Source organism: Falco cherrug, chromosome 8, assembly GCF_023634085.1.
Source record: "Falco cherrug isolate bFalChe1 chromosome 8, bFalChe1.pri, whole genome shotgun sequence".
Taxonomy (NCBI): domain Eukaryota; kingdom Metazoa; phylum Chordata; class Aves; order Falconiformes; family Falconidae; genus Falco; species Falco cherrug.
In genome coordinates, this window is record NC_073704.1 from 20,865,827 (window position 1) to 20,883,251 (window position 17,425).

General features: G+C 36.6%; 2 protein-coding genes across 3 annotated transcripts in view; one reads left to right on the forward strand and one right to left on the reverse strand.

Moving 5' to 3' along the window:
• Positions 1-151: 151 nt before the first annotated feature.
• DCAF17 (DDB1 and CUL4 associated factor 17) lies at positions 152-17,224 on the reverse strand. 2 transcript variants are annotated; one of them, XM_014282921.3, is made up of 14 exons: positions 17,078-17,224; positions 15,737-15,840; positions 14,293-14,383; positions 13,224-13,363; positions 12,399-12,477; positions 12,129-12,218; positions 11,141-11,248; positions 10,506-10,611; positions 6,843-6,985; positions 5,334-5,443; positions 4,850-4,937; positions 3,171-3,254; positions 1,605-1,760; positions 152-852 (listed from the first exon to the last, which is right to left on the reverse strand). In XM_014282921.3, the coding sequence occupies exons 1-14, from the start codon at positions 17,222-17,224 to the stop codon at positions 664-666; spliced, it is 1,635 nt and encodes a 544-aa protein (XP_014138396.2). In that variant the 3' UTR covers positions 152-663. The 2 variants fall into 2 exon arrangements, with proteins under 2 accessions (XP_014138396.2, XP_055574261.1); XM_055718286.1 differs by having other exon boundaries at positions 3,159-3,254.
• Positions 17,201-17,425, forward strand: part of METTL8 (methyltransferase 8, methylcytidine) — a 35,056-nt gene continuing 34,831 nt past the window's right edge. The window contains exon 1 of the mRNA XM_055718293.1: positions 17,201-17,326. The gene's annotated coding sequence lies outside the window, so the exon portion shown is untranslated. The remainder of the gene's footprint in view (positions 17,327-17,425) is intronic.

Here is a 17,425-nt window from a genome sequence, read left to right on the forward strand (position 1 = left end):
CTGAACAACTCATGACCCTGGATACAGGGAGCACCAGATAATTGCTTGGGTATATATATACATGTATATATATGCACACACATCTCTCTCTCTCTAAAAACCATATATAAATATATAGTTATAAAAATATGTAAAGATACATAAGAAAGGCTGTAAAAATACATGATTTATTAATACTTCTCTTTAAGCCAAAATAAACACAACCAGAAAAGCTGAATTATTTCATTTCTCACAAAACCAACAGGATTTTTTAAAAGTGGTTTAATGGTAACTCTACCATTTTCATATTACAGATAAAATTTATGCTATACAGTTTTACACACTTTAATTAACAGTCTGTATTAAAGTTGCATAGGTAAAACCTCATAAGACAGATCACAGCAGATGGTAGGTTACCTTTCTCCTTGATGTCCAGTATTTCAATCCAATTGCTGAAGAGAAGCAATAAATGCTACATCTAGCATCAATGATGAACTGATAAATACAGGAAAAGCCATAATGGACAAATGTACAAAGTTATAGAGAAAAAAGAAACAAAACCTGATGCAGTAGTATGAAATGTTAAGATTAAATCCTGCCTGCAAACCAGCAGTTGACTAATTTATATGTATGAAGTCCTTAAATAACATCCAAATTGAAATCTCTGTAGTTGTTGTTTATGGCTTAAATATATTCAAAAATTCTCCCTCCTTTTTTACAAAATGCTCTTTCTGTTTTTTCATGGCTTGAACATTCATCATCTTTTGCAGTATCACAGACCATTTGGTAAACGTAACAACTGAACCTCCTGTTAGGCTTCTGTTCTATATGTAGTACAAGGTCTTTGTCAAAGTAAACTTCATGACTGTAAGTCTGAAATGAAAAAAAAGAAATTCTGATTGTAGTTGCTATTGCCACAACTTGCTAATACACATACCAGTTTCCTTGGGGAACAAAAAAAATATTTAACCCTGGTGACCTCCATGATCAGACAGAAATTTTGTATGGATACACACAGACTGCTCTTCCAGATAAAGGACAGATTTTGTAAACTTAGAGGTTTCCCACATGCCTATTTTAAGAACCTAAATGTAATTCAGAGCATCTGATTTAAGATCCTAAGTTGCCCATGCGGTCAATGATAAAAGAGGTGCCAAAGGTGCTGAGTATTTCAGACCATCTATACTGGATGACCACCTGAGCTTGGACTGCATAAACAGCCCCTTCCATCTCTCCAAATGTGAGATCCATGCTTAATTCTATGCATGAATAGTCCAAGTTAGTGAGACTATTTATAAAGTTAAAAAGTTAAGCTGACATAACTAGTCAGAGCATGAGTAATGACACTGACAATAGTTCAGAAATATATAAGGACAACCCCTCCCCCAACCAAAAAAGTAAACAAATCTACCAACAAAAAAATCTTAATTTCAAAACATGGAGATTTTCAACTACTGTCTGATAGAATACTTATAATTTTTGAGTTACAATATTATTTTGTACAGATCTCATCTGTAGTACTTGGCAACACTATTTATGTATCTACTTGAAATATGAACAAATAAAGGTAGGTAAATGGGTATGGGGAAGTGTTAGCGTAAACAAAAGACAGGAATTATTCTCACCACGTCCCAGGACTCCAGTAATGGAATACTCTTAAGTAGAATTCCACGTTCATTACAATGCAAGTCAAGGTGAGCTCTTCCATCAGCTCCTACCTCAGTAACTGCCACAGTGGATAACAAATCCAATTCATCTTCATAGTCCACAATTTTGAATGTCTTAGGAAAAACAAAACCTCATTTACAAAACAAACATAAATTCACATTCCCCTCCACCTAAACTGCATAGCTCTTCTTTCAGATGAGAGCAGAATTGGAAAAATTGTAGTTCTTGTCTTCTGGTCTGATAAGATGACTTTGCCAGCCTGATACCCAACAGACATCCTTCCCAACATAAGTTGCCCAACATATTTCAGCAAAATACCTTAAGACAAGAGAGAAGAAGTGATGTTCTGAAAAATCCTAGTGTGCAAGTAGGTGTATTTTTTATATATATGTCATACAGGAAATAGAAAAAAGTGCTTTGAAAGTGGTAGAAGAAACATTTAAACTCCATGCCCTCTCCTGAAGCAGACATGTTCAAGAAAGAGTAGCTTAAAACCATTGCTGGTTTTGAGGGGACGGGTTTATTAGGGTAATTCCAGTCACAAGAACACCTTTATGTTCTGCTGAGAGCTCTCTCACGCTCTGCAGAGTAGTGACAGTGAACAACTAAGACCAAAAAGCGAAGATTGTGAACTGCCTTAACTGCCTCTATCTCACTGTCATGAACCTGGTAACACACTCTTTAAATTCAAGCCAGTCTTTTTCTTCCAAACTGGAAAACTATATATTGGAACCACAAATAAAATGTGACAGCAAGAAAAAGAGTAGTGCACAGACTAATTTTTTTTTTTTTTTTTAAAGTGGATAGAAATGAACCTTAAGGGTCGTATTGGACTGTCCTGTATTTTTACCATAGGAAAATCCACTTCCTCAGAAAAAAGTCAGTGCCAGAAACTGATGAATTTTAACTGTTGTGCTTATGTCAATTACAGCTCCAGCTCTAGCTAGAGAGCTAAAAAATGTTCTTCATAACCTTTCAAAGACTCAACATAAAGGCATGTGGTGTTTTCACTCTCAAGAAGCAGTTGCTCCAAGGAAAAGCGTTAAATACCTTATCCTGCAATCTAATCAAAGTAATTGGGAGAGAAAAATATAGTTTAGAGATACTATGTCAAAGACTAAAGGAACCTAAAGCAGAGGAAAAAGAAGAAATATGTTTCATAAAATGTTTCATAATAAATGTTTAAAGGATATGCTTAAATGGAGAGAAGAGTAATGGTTCATCACATTAACATCTCATTTCTGTGCCACTGAAATTGCATGGAGTTATGACTGTATCATGGGGCATAGATCAGTTCTTAAAAGAAAGAGACTATCCAAAGCGCACATGCCAACCAAGGAGAAAAGATGACAGACAGGGGAAATAAAGTAATCAGAAGTTAAGAAGACAGACATAGAAGAGAAATAAAGAACTCAAAGATTAACACAGCTAATGGTTACAGCCACTACATCTGACACAAGAATGACTTCTGGCTAGCTAAACATCTTAATCCATGAAATGCTTTTACTCACTACATCAGTTACCTCTTGTTCTGGGTCATCATCCAGCAAGTTAAAACGCTTTTTCACTACCCGACCAGAAGCTGTTACAGTAACAGCACTGTTCACCTTTGGAGAAAAAGAAAAATGTGGCTCTAGACTTTGGAGCATTTTAGTTCCTTCCTATCTATTTGACAATGTATCTATTTCATGTCTATTGCTTCCTGACCTTGTTTTAATCTCAGCTCTTGTTTTACTCACTAGCTATGTATGGCTTTAGTCCTGCTATCTCTTCTTTATGAGGGTTCATGAACTCATTTGCTTTAGTTGAGATACTACTGATGTTTAGTTATATTCAGAGGTTCTCGGTCCTGCAGAGGTGGCAAAGGTTCTCAGCTACCATAATTTTGAGAAAGGAAGTGACTGGAGCCAAGATGCTGTAATGAGAATTAATACAGCTGAGTCACTACCCATTTGTTTCTTAAACTCTTACTTACAGAAGACAGGAAAGTAGTATCTTAAATCACCACAGCTGCTTCCACTGAGCTTCATTAACACCAGAAAAATTCAAAACTGGGGTATCAGTCTTGGAAGTCAAAAGGAAAAGGCACAGCACAGACCAGCTTAGTACTTATATTTTTGCTCTTATTGCAACAGAAGTTATCTAAACAAATGTTAACAACAACAAAAAAATGGTATGGCAAGTCATTAGATGACAACACTTATCCTTTCTGAATTCAGCAGGTTTTATTCCTAAGTTACTGTAGATTGTTAAAGACACAAAGATTTCTTCTGCAGAAGCTTCGAAATCAGTATTACTGATTTCCAGGGACTTTACAGTACTAATAAACTATAAAAACTTGCTTCTATGTAAGACATAATTTTATATGCTGAAGCAAAATGACAGTTCCAGGCACTGCCAAAAAATCTTCTCCACGAGTGTGCTCTTTAACCTTTTTGACATTTAGGTTATCTTTGTGATTTTTTTGTTACAAAAGACTTCATGAAACAACCAAGGTGATTTAACAGCTCATTATCCCCTCACCACTTGGTTCTACCTTTCTGCACTCTTCTGACCCACCGATGATTCAGTTATGTTCTGTTCCAGCTCCAGTTAACCTCACCAAGTGAGCTGAAAAGTACTCATCTCTTCTGCTGGGTTATAATTCTATTATTTCAGTGTACTGATTTGGTTCACCAAGGGTTAGATGAATGCCAAACCTGTCCCAAGGGGGTGACAGGTATCTATGGCCAGGACAAGAAACAGACTATTGGAAGCTATGTACTGTCTTTGTTGCCTTACGAAGACTTACCCCTAAGTTACAAGAGACTTCAAATATTTCTAAGCATTTGTATGATCAACTTACCTGAGCACCAGAGATGCGCACAATTATCACCTGGTGGCACCTTCTTTTGAAGGAAATCTGTCACCATCTTTTAAGAACTTACTGTTTTATATCAGTGATACATGGTTATACTGCACACCATAAAGAATGCCAAAAACTAAGGAACAGACTGGAGGTTTCAGAAAGCTATCCTGAACGTGTTACTGTTTTCAAGATTTGTTTCGTACATGTTAAAGTCCAATGAAGATACACAATGTCTTTCAATAAACTTTGAATTAAGCCCATAAAACACAGTGATTACTCACATAGGCAAAACCCCTGCAAAACCCCTGAGTATTGCTCAAAATCGTATGTTGTGATCTTGGACTTTAAACTCACACAGTTTTCTCTGTTGGCCACAATCGTAAAATCTTCTGCAATCTCCATTTGATCTGTATTATTTTTAACTTCCTTAAGCTTCAAGACTCTACAAAAGAAAACAGAAATGACAAAATAAATCATGTATTCAAATCCACCTACTACAACAATTCTATATTTATAATTTTAAAAAATCAGGTATATTAAAACACCAGAAAAAACTGAAATGAAATTACATTATTTTTCTAATTTATATTTATCAGTGAAATTTTAACAGAGTGGTCCTTGAACATTTTTCATATCAAAATCTAGTGTTGTCTGCTAGTGCCCACAGTCATCACGTAGAAATCTGCAGCCAGAACTTCTGATTCTAAAAAAATTAATAAACTTTAGTTTCTAGGCCTTGATGAGTGTTTTGTCTTGCAAATTGTCAAACTACTGAATCCATGCAGTTATGCAACTTTTCCTCTAATGAAAATAAGATTTGAGAAAAAAAGATTCATACTTTATCAAATCTGGTCCCACGTGGATTATTCTACCTGACATATCTGGGTGGAAATATATCCAATCAGGTTCCAGCGAACAGCATTTCATATCCTGTATGCCATTTTTTGCCTGAAGAAGGAAGGGAAATCTTAGAATATTAGTATTTCAAAAGTCTCACAGATCTAATCGAAGAGGAAACACTGAGCTCCTCTCCACGTACCTCTGAAGGTTTTAAAGTATTGCCCCTAATCATGACCATAAAGGATGGCAGTGGAACAGTAATAATGAGGATGATAATAACAACAAATCAGTTCCAATTCTCAAGATAATCCATGGAACAGGTTCAACTTTTTTAATATGCAATAAACAATGAACTTGTACCACAGCTATACATGGTCCTATCTCTTCTGAAACTAAGCAAAATAAAGATTTAGACTCACTCTACAGATACTGCAACAATTCCAGCAATTTGACTGTCAAAGACACGAGATGTGTCAAGACATGAGAAAAGCATTACCACAAAGTTTGACTTGAGCTTCAAACCTCATGCTCAGCCTCTTTTGTGCAAGTTATTTCTGGAACATGTAAGCCTGGGATAGGTTGTGATTTCAGCTGCAAGCTGGTCAGAATCTTGGGATATTGGTAGTGGCTTTTTGTTGTCAAATTTAGCTGGCCCTCATTGTTCAAATTTCAAATGTATGAACCCACATAGAAAAAACCTAGGTGAGAAAGGATTGTATAAGTCCCTTTGAATCAAAATTGATCTTCAGCTATGGTTGTGAAAGATCTGTTTTGAAAATAAGAGATAGGAGGGGGATCATTGATTTGGTCAGGCTAGTAAAAGAGATGAGGACATTTACAGACGGTAAGTTCTTCAGTGAAGAACCTGAACAGGCCTAGAAGTTGCTTGTATTACAGTTATCTTCAGGTCGAAACCACAACCAAAATAAAAGCTGAGATGGAAAGCTCACACAAAAGAATATATAATTAACAGTACATAAAACCAGTTAGGAATGTTGGATTAAACTGCATAATAAAATCTTTCTAGGGAGAGAGGGGTTAAACTGAGTAATAAAATCTTTCTAGGGAGAGAGAGAGAAGGTGCAAATCAGGGATAAACTACAAACATTAAGGAAACTTAGTCTACAATTTCTTAAAATATTTCTTTAGTCATGCTGTTTGGTAGGCTGACTAGTAAGAAGAGCATTAAGATGTTACCATGCAAGGAATCAGGTAATGAGATTCTGCTTGAGCCTTAACTTTTAAGTTGAGAATACAGTGCTGTGTAGCACTGACAGTGCTATGATTATATTGGAACGAAGGAAGTATCAGAAGCAGTACTAATTCAGAAGAACGTATTTTGTGCATGATTCCACTGGATAGCAGATGTAACACTGTGGGGTGATCCCTGTGAGAGCACCACACTGGAAAACAAGGGTATGGTTACCTTGAGCACTACTCAGAAGAAGAGATGAAGACAAACGTTATACACATTCATTTCAGAGAAGCTGCTATCTGAATATATTACCAAAGCATTGTCTTTCAGAGAACAAATATGGAAGACTCCTTTATGTTTTTTCTTGTTAGGTGTGATGATATAATGCCAAGGGTAACCTCCAATTTGAAATGCATTCTCCAGAGAAGATGCTTCAAATAGCAAAGGTGGGGTATCTGCAAATATTCAGTAATGTTAACACCATTAGTAGCAGCACAATCATAATTCCATTGATCCTTACAATTCTAAATTCCAATAAAGCTATTAATTCTTCAGAACTTTTGAAGATCAGTGGAAATACAGTGGCTGTGATCTTTTTTCTAGCTCTCCTACCTCACCTAGCATCCAGGCACACATCTGCAGTTCCCTGTGGAAAGTTACTGCCTTCTCAGATCTTCATGCTGAACTGCTCTTCTGATACCTTTGACTTACTCCATTCCAAATGAACTGGACAAGCAAAGATGTAGCAAACAATTAAAATTAATCTAGCTCATCCAAATGAGAAAGGACATACACATGAACAGATCAAAGAGCATATCAAAAGGGTCACTATTCTCCTGGGTAAAATAGTGATAAATAGCTGGAAACAGACTAACAGCAGCAACCTCAGATCACAGAATTAAATGCAGAAAAATACCCAAATCTGAGTGTTTCTTCTCCTTTTGTGTAATACGAATGCAATCTGTAGTATTCATAAAAATCTAGGAACTTTTGAAATTAGTGGCAAAAGGTATCTAGTTTTCCCTTCAGTTCAGCTGGGATAAATTAAACAAATGCAATATGCCATTCTTACAAGTCTTCTGCATACTAAATGAGAGAAACATCTTTGAACGAAATGGAATGCATGGAGCTTCACAACTTCTACCAACTAGCTAAATAAAAGCAATTTCTACAGCTGCTATAGCTGAATCAATTTTAGACTGAAGATCAGCTCTTTCTAACAGTACAGAGAAGTGCTTGGGAAAAAAATGAGAAAATGTAGAGAAAACCTGCAGTTAGAAGGGGCATTTAAACAGGCAGAATATAAAAACTCAAGCTGAATCAGTGTGAGGAGAAGAAGGTTCTGATCTGGACTTTTGCGCCCCAAAGATCTCATCCAAATTTCTAGTTGTTCTTGTCCTGCTTAATTTAGATCATTATCCAGATCCTAGCCAACTGTGCTAAGATGTCACATGATATCAGAAATTATGTTTACGGACCCCTGCTCTATTTTTCCTTCATTCAAGTTTCCAACAACTTAACCATGCAGATTGAAAGGAACTGGTTCACTGCTTATGGAAATGAAGTCTTTTCTAAGCTGCAAAGTGGCTGTCTTCTAGTTGTCTTTTGGACTAACACATAGGAAATGGGAGATTCTGTACAAAATAGGTTACAAAAATCAAGGAATCTACTGAAAATACAGATAATGTTGAAGATGGAAGCATAAGCAGAGGAGCTATTGGTATTAAAATACATCAGGAAATGAAAAACGAGTCAGGAAAATTTGTTAACATTTTATCCTATTAATTTTTTCTTTTTAAATAAAGCATATACAGCATGGGCCCTCAAAAATTCTGGTAGATGGACTAAATGATAGATTTAAATGTGTTTCAATAATATATCAATCCTAAGCACTACAGGCTGCTGATAAAAGATGTCTGTTCATTTGGCAAAGACTTGCAAGATCATAGCCCACCTAAACCACTATGACAGGTGATTCTGCTGCCTCAGCTCCCTCCTTCATGATATGTGTCACTTCCTCTTGTTGCTCAACACCTCCTTTTCTCATTGTTTGCAAGTCCTTTCTCTAGCATTGCCAGTTTTCAATCTCCAGCTGAGCTTCTTTGTTCACTTCCTTAAAACTCTCCAGCCTCACCTAAACATACAGCCATAAAGTTGCTCCTGGCAGCACTAACAAGTGTTTGTTCTAAATGTAAAGAGAAAGTCTCAGCAAAGTATCTTCCTCTCTGCTTTTTAAATGAAATTACCTTAACCTCTAATAATAAATCAAACTACAGTTTTAAGTTCTGGATCTTTCAGAAAGTGACATAATGAAGATTTATAGGCACCGTTCCATTCCTTGCACTGTGACCAAAATCAAATTCCTTACTCATCGATAGCTGTAAATTACATGGTAGGTACATGGTAGCCTATAAGTTTTGACTCCTATACACTTCCTCTTGGGCACCTAACACAGCATAAAAATAGCACCATTATAACAGCCATGTCTTCAGGCAATTTATGTAGGGAGGCTAGGAGTAAGCAAGCAGGAAAATTACACAGTTAAATTATAGTAAATACAAGCTTAAACTCTGCAACTGTTAAAATCTCACTCACTGAAGCATTATGTTACACTGAACAGTCAGCCAGCCATCTAATTCTTAAAAGAAAAAAAGCTCAAAAACCACAGGAATGCAATTATCTCCAAAGAGCAGCCACGGCAAATGTCTGTCATAAGTTCAAAACTTCCTAACCACAAATTCTTGAATATGATTCAAGATCAAAAACGTTTTCTCCAGTACATGGGTTTTAAATCTCAAAACTAAAAACTACAATGATCTGTAAGACATCTTGAGAACAAACAAGAACAAACAAGCAAAGGCTTGCTATTAAAGCTCCCATAGCATGTTTTCCACAGGGCCCCTAACATTAAATTATGGTTTTGTAGACTGAGACAGAGAGGAAAAGGAGGAGAAATTTCTCTTTGCAGAACCTGAGACATCAATTACAGGAGCCTATTACTTGGTTTTGATAAAACATTGCATTATAACTGAAAGCCTTCACTATGTAAGTCTGTATTTTAGTTTTGTGTATTTCCTCAGGTTTAGGTAAATCTGGTTTGGTTTGCCTGTTACTATCTGACACTGTTTGCAAACACAAAGATCAAAAGCATTTTTTATGTGGACAGTCAATAAAAACATTTAATACAGAAACATTCAAGATTAAATAAATAAAAGCATGCGTTATTTGACATTGGTGAAATCTACTTTTTTTTTTTTTGGAAATGCCTCAAGTGTGAACCTATGAGAATGTATTTTTAGAGTTTTAAAAAAAAAGTTTCAAAGAAAGTCTTAGGCTTTGGTCATTTATTAAGATTCTTAGCACAAACTTCTAATCTCAAATGCACCAACAGAAATTATTGGTTGGTTTCAGAGAAATTAAAGTTATTACATAAAGCGAAACATTCATAAGTTAATGATCTGAGGCATAAGAAATGTTTTTAATAGAAAACTTGTTCTCTCATTGGGAATTAATTTTACTGAAACTGGCACATTTCTCACAACTGAGAATTACCAAAATGCAACTTGGACAAATTTTATTTGATCTCCTTGAATTCCCTCTGCAAGTTAGATTAAACATTCTCACATCTTTTGCTTACATACTGTATACTGTTTCTGGGTGTCACTAACAGCTGTCCTAGCCCTTCCTCTTTCCCAAGATCAGCTGTGTCTCAGAAACAAGGAAAGAGGAGTTTCCACTTCATGCATTGCTTATGAAGTTTTTCAAATAACTTAGTTGCAGTACTGGTTTTCTAGGTAAGTCCTATGTAATCAATCCTTGTAATTAGAAGCAAACCACATTTTCATTATAACATAAACCCAGAAATACAGCTATAGCATAGTATGAGCACAGTAATTTCAAAGGGGTTTTTTTGGTGTGAAGTCATAATCAATCCTTAAAAGCCCCCAGCCAAGGTAATACAAAGATCATAAATACCTGTTATTTTAATGTTACATGGAAGACCAAATGGATATTTTCCTACAACTCCCACTTGACCATTCCAGTTGAATTCATGTCCCAAATCAAATGGCTGTTCCATGAACTAAAATAACACAGAACAATTTAGCTTTATTGATGCATATTTACTTGCTGTTTAGTTTTACTGCTCTGTTACTACTGCATTCTTTATCTTGTTAGATACTACTTGAAGTCTTATTTTCGAATTAATGTTTGATTTTTGATTGGAAGAATATAAACTCAAAAGTCTCATTGCAGTTCTGTTTCAGATCAAACAATCTTCTATGGCCATCAGTTTCTAGCCTTAATGCTGACTTTTTACTACAGACTAGTGTGAAGAAGGGCACATCCTGGTCTGGCATTCACATAGCTCCTCTCTGTATGTGCTGAAGTGCTGCCTGACTCAGTAGCTCTTACATTTTGCCACCTGTAACTGGTGTGGGTAGAATTTTCTGATGGTTTACCCACTTGCATCTTCTGACTGTAAATAGATTTAGGCAAGAACTCTATCCTTTGACACATTCCCCATGTACCTACATGGCATTACATGAATATTTAAGATTTACTGCCACAAACTAGCATAAGACTGTATGAAAAATTTCGTATTTCATTACCTGTTCTGAGATGGCCTGGAAGTTATAGAGCCTGACCAGACCCATGCTACACATTACAATCAGGATTCCATTAGAAACAGCAACATCTGTCACACTATTACCAAATATCTGGAAAAAAAAGGAAGACAAAAATATTCTATTAGGGAAGAAACAATTCAAAGACAATGCATAATACTGACACTATGCCCTCAATTTTGCAATCGCTTTAATTTTTCGTTCTGACCAAACCCTATGGTCAGTGTTTTATTTCATGAGTTTTCTGTAACTCATCTGTTCTGCTGCGTTTCTGTAATACTTTGCACTCCAGTAACACCTGGGGTTGGACTAGTCATATTCTGCAAGCAGATTCATTCTTTAATCAGTTCTCAGTATATATTATGCTACCGTCATTATGATACATGAATAGATTATATTAATAAACAGCATTCCATAGGAATGTTAGCAACGCTAATAACTCTATCTAAAAATACTGATTTCAGATCTTTTCTTTCTTCATCGCCAGAGTGAAATGCTAGTCTAATCACTGCCCTATGACTGTGTACAACCGTACTAAAACGACACTATCCAGCTGTCACAGAGTACAGGATCCTCTCTGAATCCGAATTTGCAACTGCATATAGAATTCATAGACTGTTACTAGAAGTGGGTCAAAGGCACATCTATCTTTTTTTGAAAAGGGGAAAAGAAGTCTACAAACACTTTAGGATTCCCCAATTCTTATGACTGCTATTAAGTAAAGGCTAAAGTCCTTTTACAGGTCAAAGAGTAATCCAATAGCAGAATGCATTTGTATTTTCTCTTCTGGTCATTCAAATTAAGTATCTTCCCCATAATGCCCGTCAGACACAAGAACATTACTGTTAATTATTATTTCAGGGCACAATGCTTTTATAAGCTGTATGACTTCTGAAACTCTGGGACAATTGTCTAAACTATGCCTCTCCTATAATTACAATACAGATCACCATTAATAGAGGAATTAACTTACCTTTTTGTTTATTTCTAGCATTCCAATGAATGAAAGAGGCAAAACTTGGAACACAGCAAGATAGAACAATACAGATTGTTGGATACCTGCCTGGGAAGGAACAACAATACTGAATATCATTATTATCCTTCAGGCATTTATTAGTGGTAGAACACCTTCATCTCCTGCCATAATAACATAGCATAATAGTTCCATCTCTGTCCTTGTAGATTTTTTTTTTAATCGATTTTGCAAAAATTTAAGAATGTCAGAGTTTTTCAACCAACTTACCTGCCGTGCTGCTGCAGGGAGCTTATTCTGAGCTGACTTTACAACCATTACCTCTTGAGGAGTATCCCAGCTCAGATACCTATTTGTGGCAAGAAAGACCTATCTTAATTACTTAAAAATAATTTGATAATAAATACATTATTTCATATAAAATATAATCTGCTATAACCAGGCAGATTCCTGTGTCCAGGCAAACCGTTCGGTATCTGATTCCAGAGGTGCCTGAGATGTCTGCTGTTTGCAATGGCTTATTTCATTCAGAATTGTCAAGAATACTGAAAGTATGAACATTCACTATTTTATTTTCTCTACTTCCCTTCACAAATCACTGCTTTCTTATCCTTCAGCCTAAAGGAAACAATTTCTCCTGAGAAATGAAAAAAAGATGCAGTGTACCAGAAGCAGTAACTGCTCTGCTTTTCAAGAGCGTAAGAGCTGCCCTATGGAGAAGAATGCTTGCGAGTTAAAGATGACTTAAACTTCAAACATATTTTTCTTATGTTTTATGAAGTTTGTTTAAAACTCTTAAATATCCTCTCCTGGTATGCTCCTATTGCAATATTAAAGGTTGTAAAATTGTCAGAGAAAAGGCAACAGTAGCCTAGTTTTTGTAGCTTTTGTTAAACTTAATACCAAATTTGAGACCCTAATACTTAAGCAGCCAAAATTCTTCTGTAGAAAACAGCATGCAGGAACTCCAGGCAATGGGCTAGACTAACAAACCAGAAGTCAGCCATAGGATAGTACTAAAATAAACATGATTTCCTTTCTCCAGCAGAGTACTAATGATTCTTAATTATATAAAGGCTAGTCAATGTTTAATACCTGAATTTGCAACAGGAACCAGCAAGGTATATTTTTTCCAGTATTTCTCCAGTATCAGCAGAGAGACGTAGAAGCCAGTTCTGCACTGTCAAGACTATCAGGGAAGATTTATAGTCTGATGGACTTGGTAGCATTTCCCCCTGAGTAACAAGAGGTTTTCAGAAAAGAGTTTGTACCAGGAGGATAAATAACATTTTGACACAGTAAAAAGAAAACAAAAGTTAATATACATTCTTCAAAAACTAAAGGTGGAAAGCGGCCTGCTAATTACATCTGGATGTCTAAGCTCATGTCTGTGCCAAACAGTCATCTATCACATAAATAATCTGTTGTCACACTTCTCGCAAGACATTTACCTTTTCTAGAAAAGACACATTTAAAACTTTCTTGCTTTGCAAAAAGGAAGTATAACTGCTTATCGATCTAATTGATGAGTCTTGAGAAGACAATTGTTTAAGTATTGCAGAATAAGACATTCAGTGTTAACTCGACAATAACTGCCAAGAATGGCATTTACACTGCTTTATTTTTAGACACCTCAATATTCCTAATTGAGGGACTAATATTCCTAAGATAAGGATACTGGATGAGAGAAAAACTCAACGAGGAGGGAAATTATAGAATCTATTCGCTAGAAACCGCAGAAGAGCTTTTGGGCGGAGTCGCTTCAATGTGTTTTCAGTTTATCTGCTTTTTTATGTCAACAGATCTGGTAAAAACTAAAACTCCCACCTACTGTCGTTGCTAATTAAGACATAAAGAAAAAATTAAACAGAATTTATATTAGAAGGTATTAGAGTTAGTTGCAGAAGCATAAAAGCACCATTTTTAAAATCTTCCACAAAAGCTCATAAAAAAGCATTTGAATGCGCTACTGAGGAATTCAGAGTATACCTCTAAACATTAGGTGAAAATAGGTAAGCATGTTGCAAACCTTAAATGACCTAACTCCATAAAAACACTGAGAAAAAAGTTTGCAGGGAAAGAACGCTCTAGTCTAAATAAGTTTCATTGGAAGATATTAATCTGGTTTTTTGCACATCAATGCCCTATTAAAAAGTAATCTTACCAGTGGACTTTCCAACAATAAAGCATCTTCTATTTTTTCTGACTTTGAACACTTTGGCTTTTGATAAAGTATTCTTGGCTCTTGTGCAATGCTGGAGGAAAATGATTGCTAATCATTAGTATACTTTATAAACTACTTTCTATCAACAAGTAATTTCATACAGTTTTATAAATCCTGCCTTCTCTTTAGGCAGGTCAGAAATCGAAACATCTTATTTTTACTTTGTAAACATAACCTGAAATTGCTCAATAAACAATAGTTAGTATAACATAATACTTAAAAGCTAACCTTCTCTGTATTTGTGATTTGGTATTGTGGGGGCTTTGGCATTTTTTGGTTGGTTTTTGTTTGTTTGGTTTTTTTTTCCCAAGAGCAAATTTAATAGTAACAGTCTTACTTTAGTGATGTACATTTAAAAGAATGCGTATTCCAGAAATTAATGATCACCCTGGAACCTTCCCCTTGAGCTCTTCCAGTGTTGCCTTTCATAATATAAAGGCATGGCATCATGTACAGGTATTTTCTAGAAAACCCTGCTACTAGAATAAAAGCTTCATACTATGCACAGTTTTCCCCTCAGGGAGAGGATGAGTCAAAGATAAACCTGAAAGATGTTAGACAGGTTAATCCAGTACTGGAAAGCATTCAGACAATTTAGGAATAAAACCTGACCAAGTAGATTTAGATCTCTGCTGTAAGTGATAGATTAATTTAATTAACTCTCAGTCGTTCACACTGACAGAGTAATTTGTCTTATGTACCATATGACACTGTCTCAAAACTGTTCTGACAACAACCTCCAAGTTCCTGCTACTTCCCTCACAAGAGGGGTGGGCAAGGGCAAGGACTGGTGTATGCAGAACTTGCGGTCCACTGCCGTGCCCTGTGCTGCCTCCTAAGCTGTGCCTCTGCAAAATGATCATGTAACAGGAAAGTACATCAGATTAGAGAACCGATCTGCAGAATACATTAACAAAACCCAGCAAGTACTCGGCACACTGTACTTACACGTGAACAGTAATTTACTTCTTTAATGCAGAATTCATAGACATAGTACCAAACTTGTTACATAGGCTGATTTTGTGACACGTTCTTTAACACACTGCTAGTTACCAGATCACAAAGAAGTACTTGTTCATTTGGCTTTTTAGTGCAAAAATATTAAATGGTGGGAATCTTCCCCTCCTGTTAAAGTCCTCTGACAGCTGAAGTTGCACAGAACTAGTAAGATCAGACTTTGTTTCACCAAAGCAGGTGTCACATTAAGACGCAATGGCATCAGAGTGTCATTTAACGAAGACTTATGCGCCTGGTTATTTTTTGTTCATAAATTCCACTCAGTTCACAGGGGCTATTTGGATGAGTAAAGGCAGCAACACATCTAGAACAGATTCACAGTGTTAAAACTGTAAGCCAGGGTAACTTGTAACAATAAATTTATTACCTGCTAACACAGCACTGGTAATTGTCTAAGTAAATTCTTCCCCTTTCATATGCAATAGGAGATGAAGAATGAGTTGTCCAAACATTCTTGAATTTAGTACTTTCCTGAAACAGACAGTGGTTGCAGCAGTGATAGCTTCTGTAACAAACCTTGCTTTGCTTTTGGAAAACATTTTATTTGGCTCTTGCAGCTTTAATAACTTACTTTAATTGAACCTTTGCTCTTGAATACATAAAGGAAAATGTTTTCTTAAACCAGATTAAAATACCTTTCTTAGGGAAATCCTGTCTTTTTTTTAAACCAAATTAAAATATTTTTTATTAGCTATTACGGACAGCATGGGTAATTAATATTTCGTCATTAACTTTCCTGCATTGAAATTAAAACTGGCAACTAAACTTTGATGGCAACTTTTAAAATCAAGGATAAAACTAAATACGCACACAACTATTTTACATGTAATTAATTGAATTTACTGAACACATGATTACACTCTGCTATTGGTATTTTGTGTGAAAGGTAGAAAAATGTGTTTACAGTTACTTGCAAAAAGTGGCTGAAATGCTACTGGGATAAACTGTGTAAAGTTTCTTCCATGCATTAGAGACATCAGGAGCTCCATACCATTAACAAAGGTTTGGGTCTTAATAATAATAAAAAAAAGTATTTCTGTAAGATGTCCTAATTTTTATTTCAATAAACCTTGCATGCCCATTGATGTAGTTGCATAATCAGACACTAGCTGACTTCCAATAAATATGTTTTCAATATTACACAATTGCCAATTCACTTCCACATACTGTCAATGCATTTCTATTAACTACTGCATGGGAGTATCATACGTCAATTGGTTTGATAAAAAAAAAAAAGTTCACTTTAGTCTGTAATTAGTTTAATTACTATTTGCTCTGTAACACACATTGCACTGACACATTCAGGCTTTATGTTTGCCTGAAGACCTCTGCTGATTATCTTGTTTTGTTGTGAGAACTCCACTCAAATTTAACATTGATGCTCCACCAAACACTATGAATTTAATGGTTATTAAATATTAAGCCATCTCAGAAGAAATAAGTGATTAAAAAAAAAATCTCAAAAAAAGCTATTTCTAGCATGATTATTAGATTTACAAGTGCTTCTGCAGTTTTTCCACAGCACAGTCCCCACACTTCTAGGTCTGAGCCTTATGAAACAAATTCAACCAATTTCTAAATCTCTTCAGCAAAACTGCAGCTTTTTTCTCTCCCAGAGTCGGTGTGACCGGGGACCCGGGACCCTCCCGACCGCGGGCGGAGCGCGGGGGGCGCCCCAGGGGAGGGCGCCGGGTATCACCGCCGTTACCTGGCACATTATCTTTCTGAGAAGTCCCAGGTTTTGTCTGTGGGCGACACCAGCGTCTCTGGCGTAAAAGCCGTGGGCCCTGCGAGCAAGCAGGCAGCAGACGTTGGGGGAGGCGGCCCTCCTCCCGCCGGCTGCCTGCGGGCGCATCGCTGGGCCGGGGCAGGCCCGCCCGCTTCCAGCCGCTCCGGCGGGGCCCGCAGCCTCACGGGGCCCGGGCCCGCCTCGGATCGCCTTCGCCCCCGCCGTGAGGTAAAGCGAACCAGGAAAAGGCCCGGGAGGCCCCGGCTCTCCGGTTCCCCGGAGACGCCAACGAGCCCCCCCGACAGGGCTCTGCCGCGGCCGCGCCGT

Coding starts and splice junctions, on each gene's coding strand:
- DCAF17 (XM_055718286.1), bottom strand. CDS start 17,224: ATGCGCCCGCAGGCAGCCGGCGGGAGGAGGGCCGCCTCCCCCAACGTC. Junction 13,364..14,292: donor TATTGTTGGAAAGTCCACTG/GTAAGATTACTT, acceptor CTTGTTACTCAG/GGGGAAATGCTACCAAGTCC. Junction 1,761..3,158: donor AACAAGAGGTAACTGATGTA/GTGAGTAAAAGC, acceptor GTTTTTCCTAAG/ACATTCAAAATTGTGGACTA.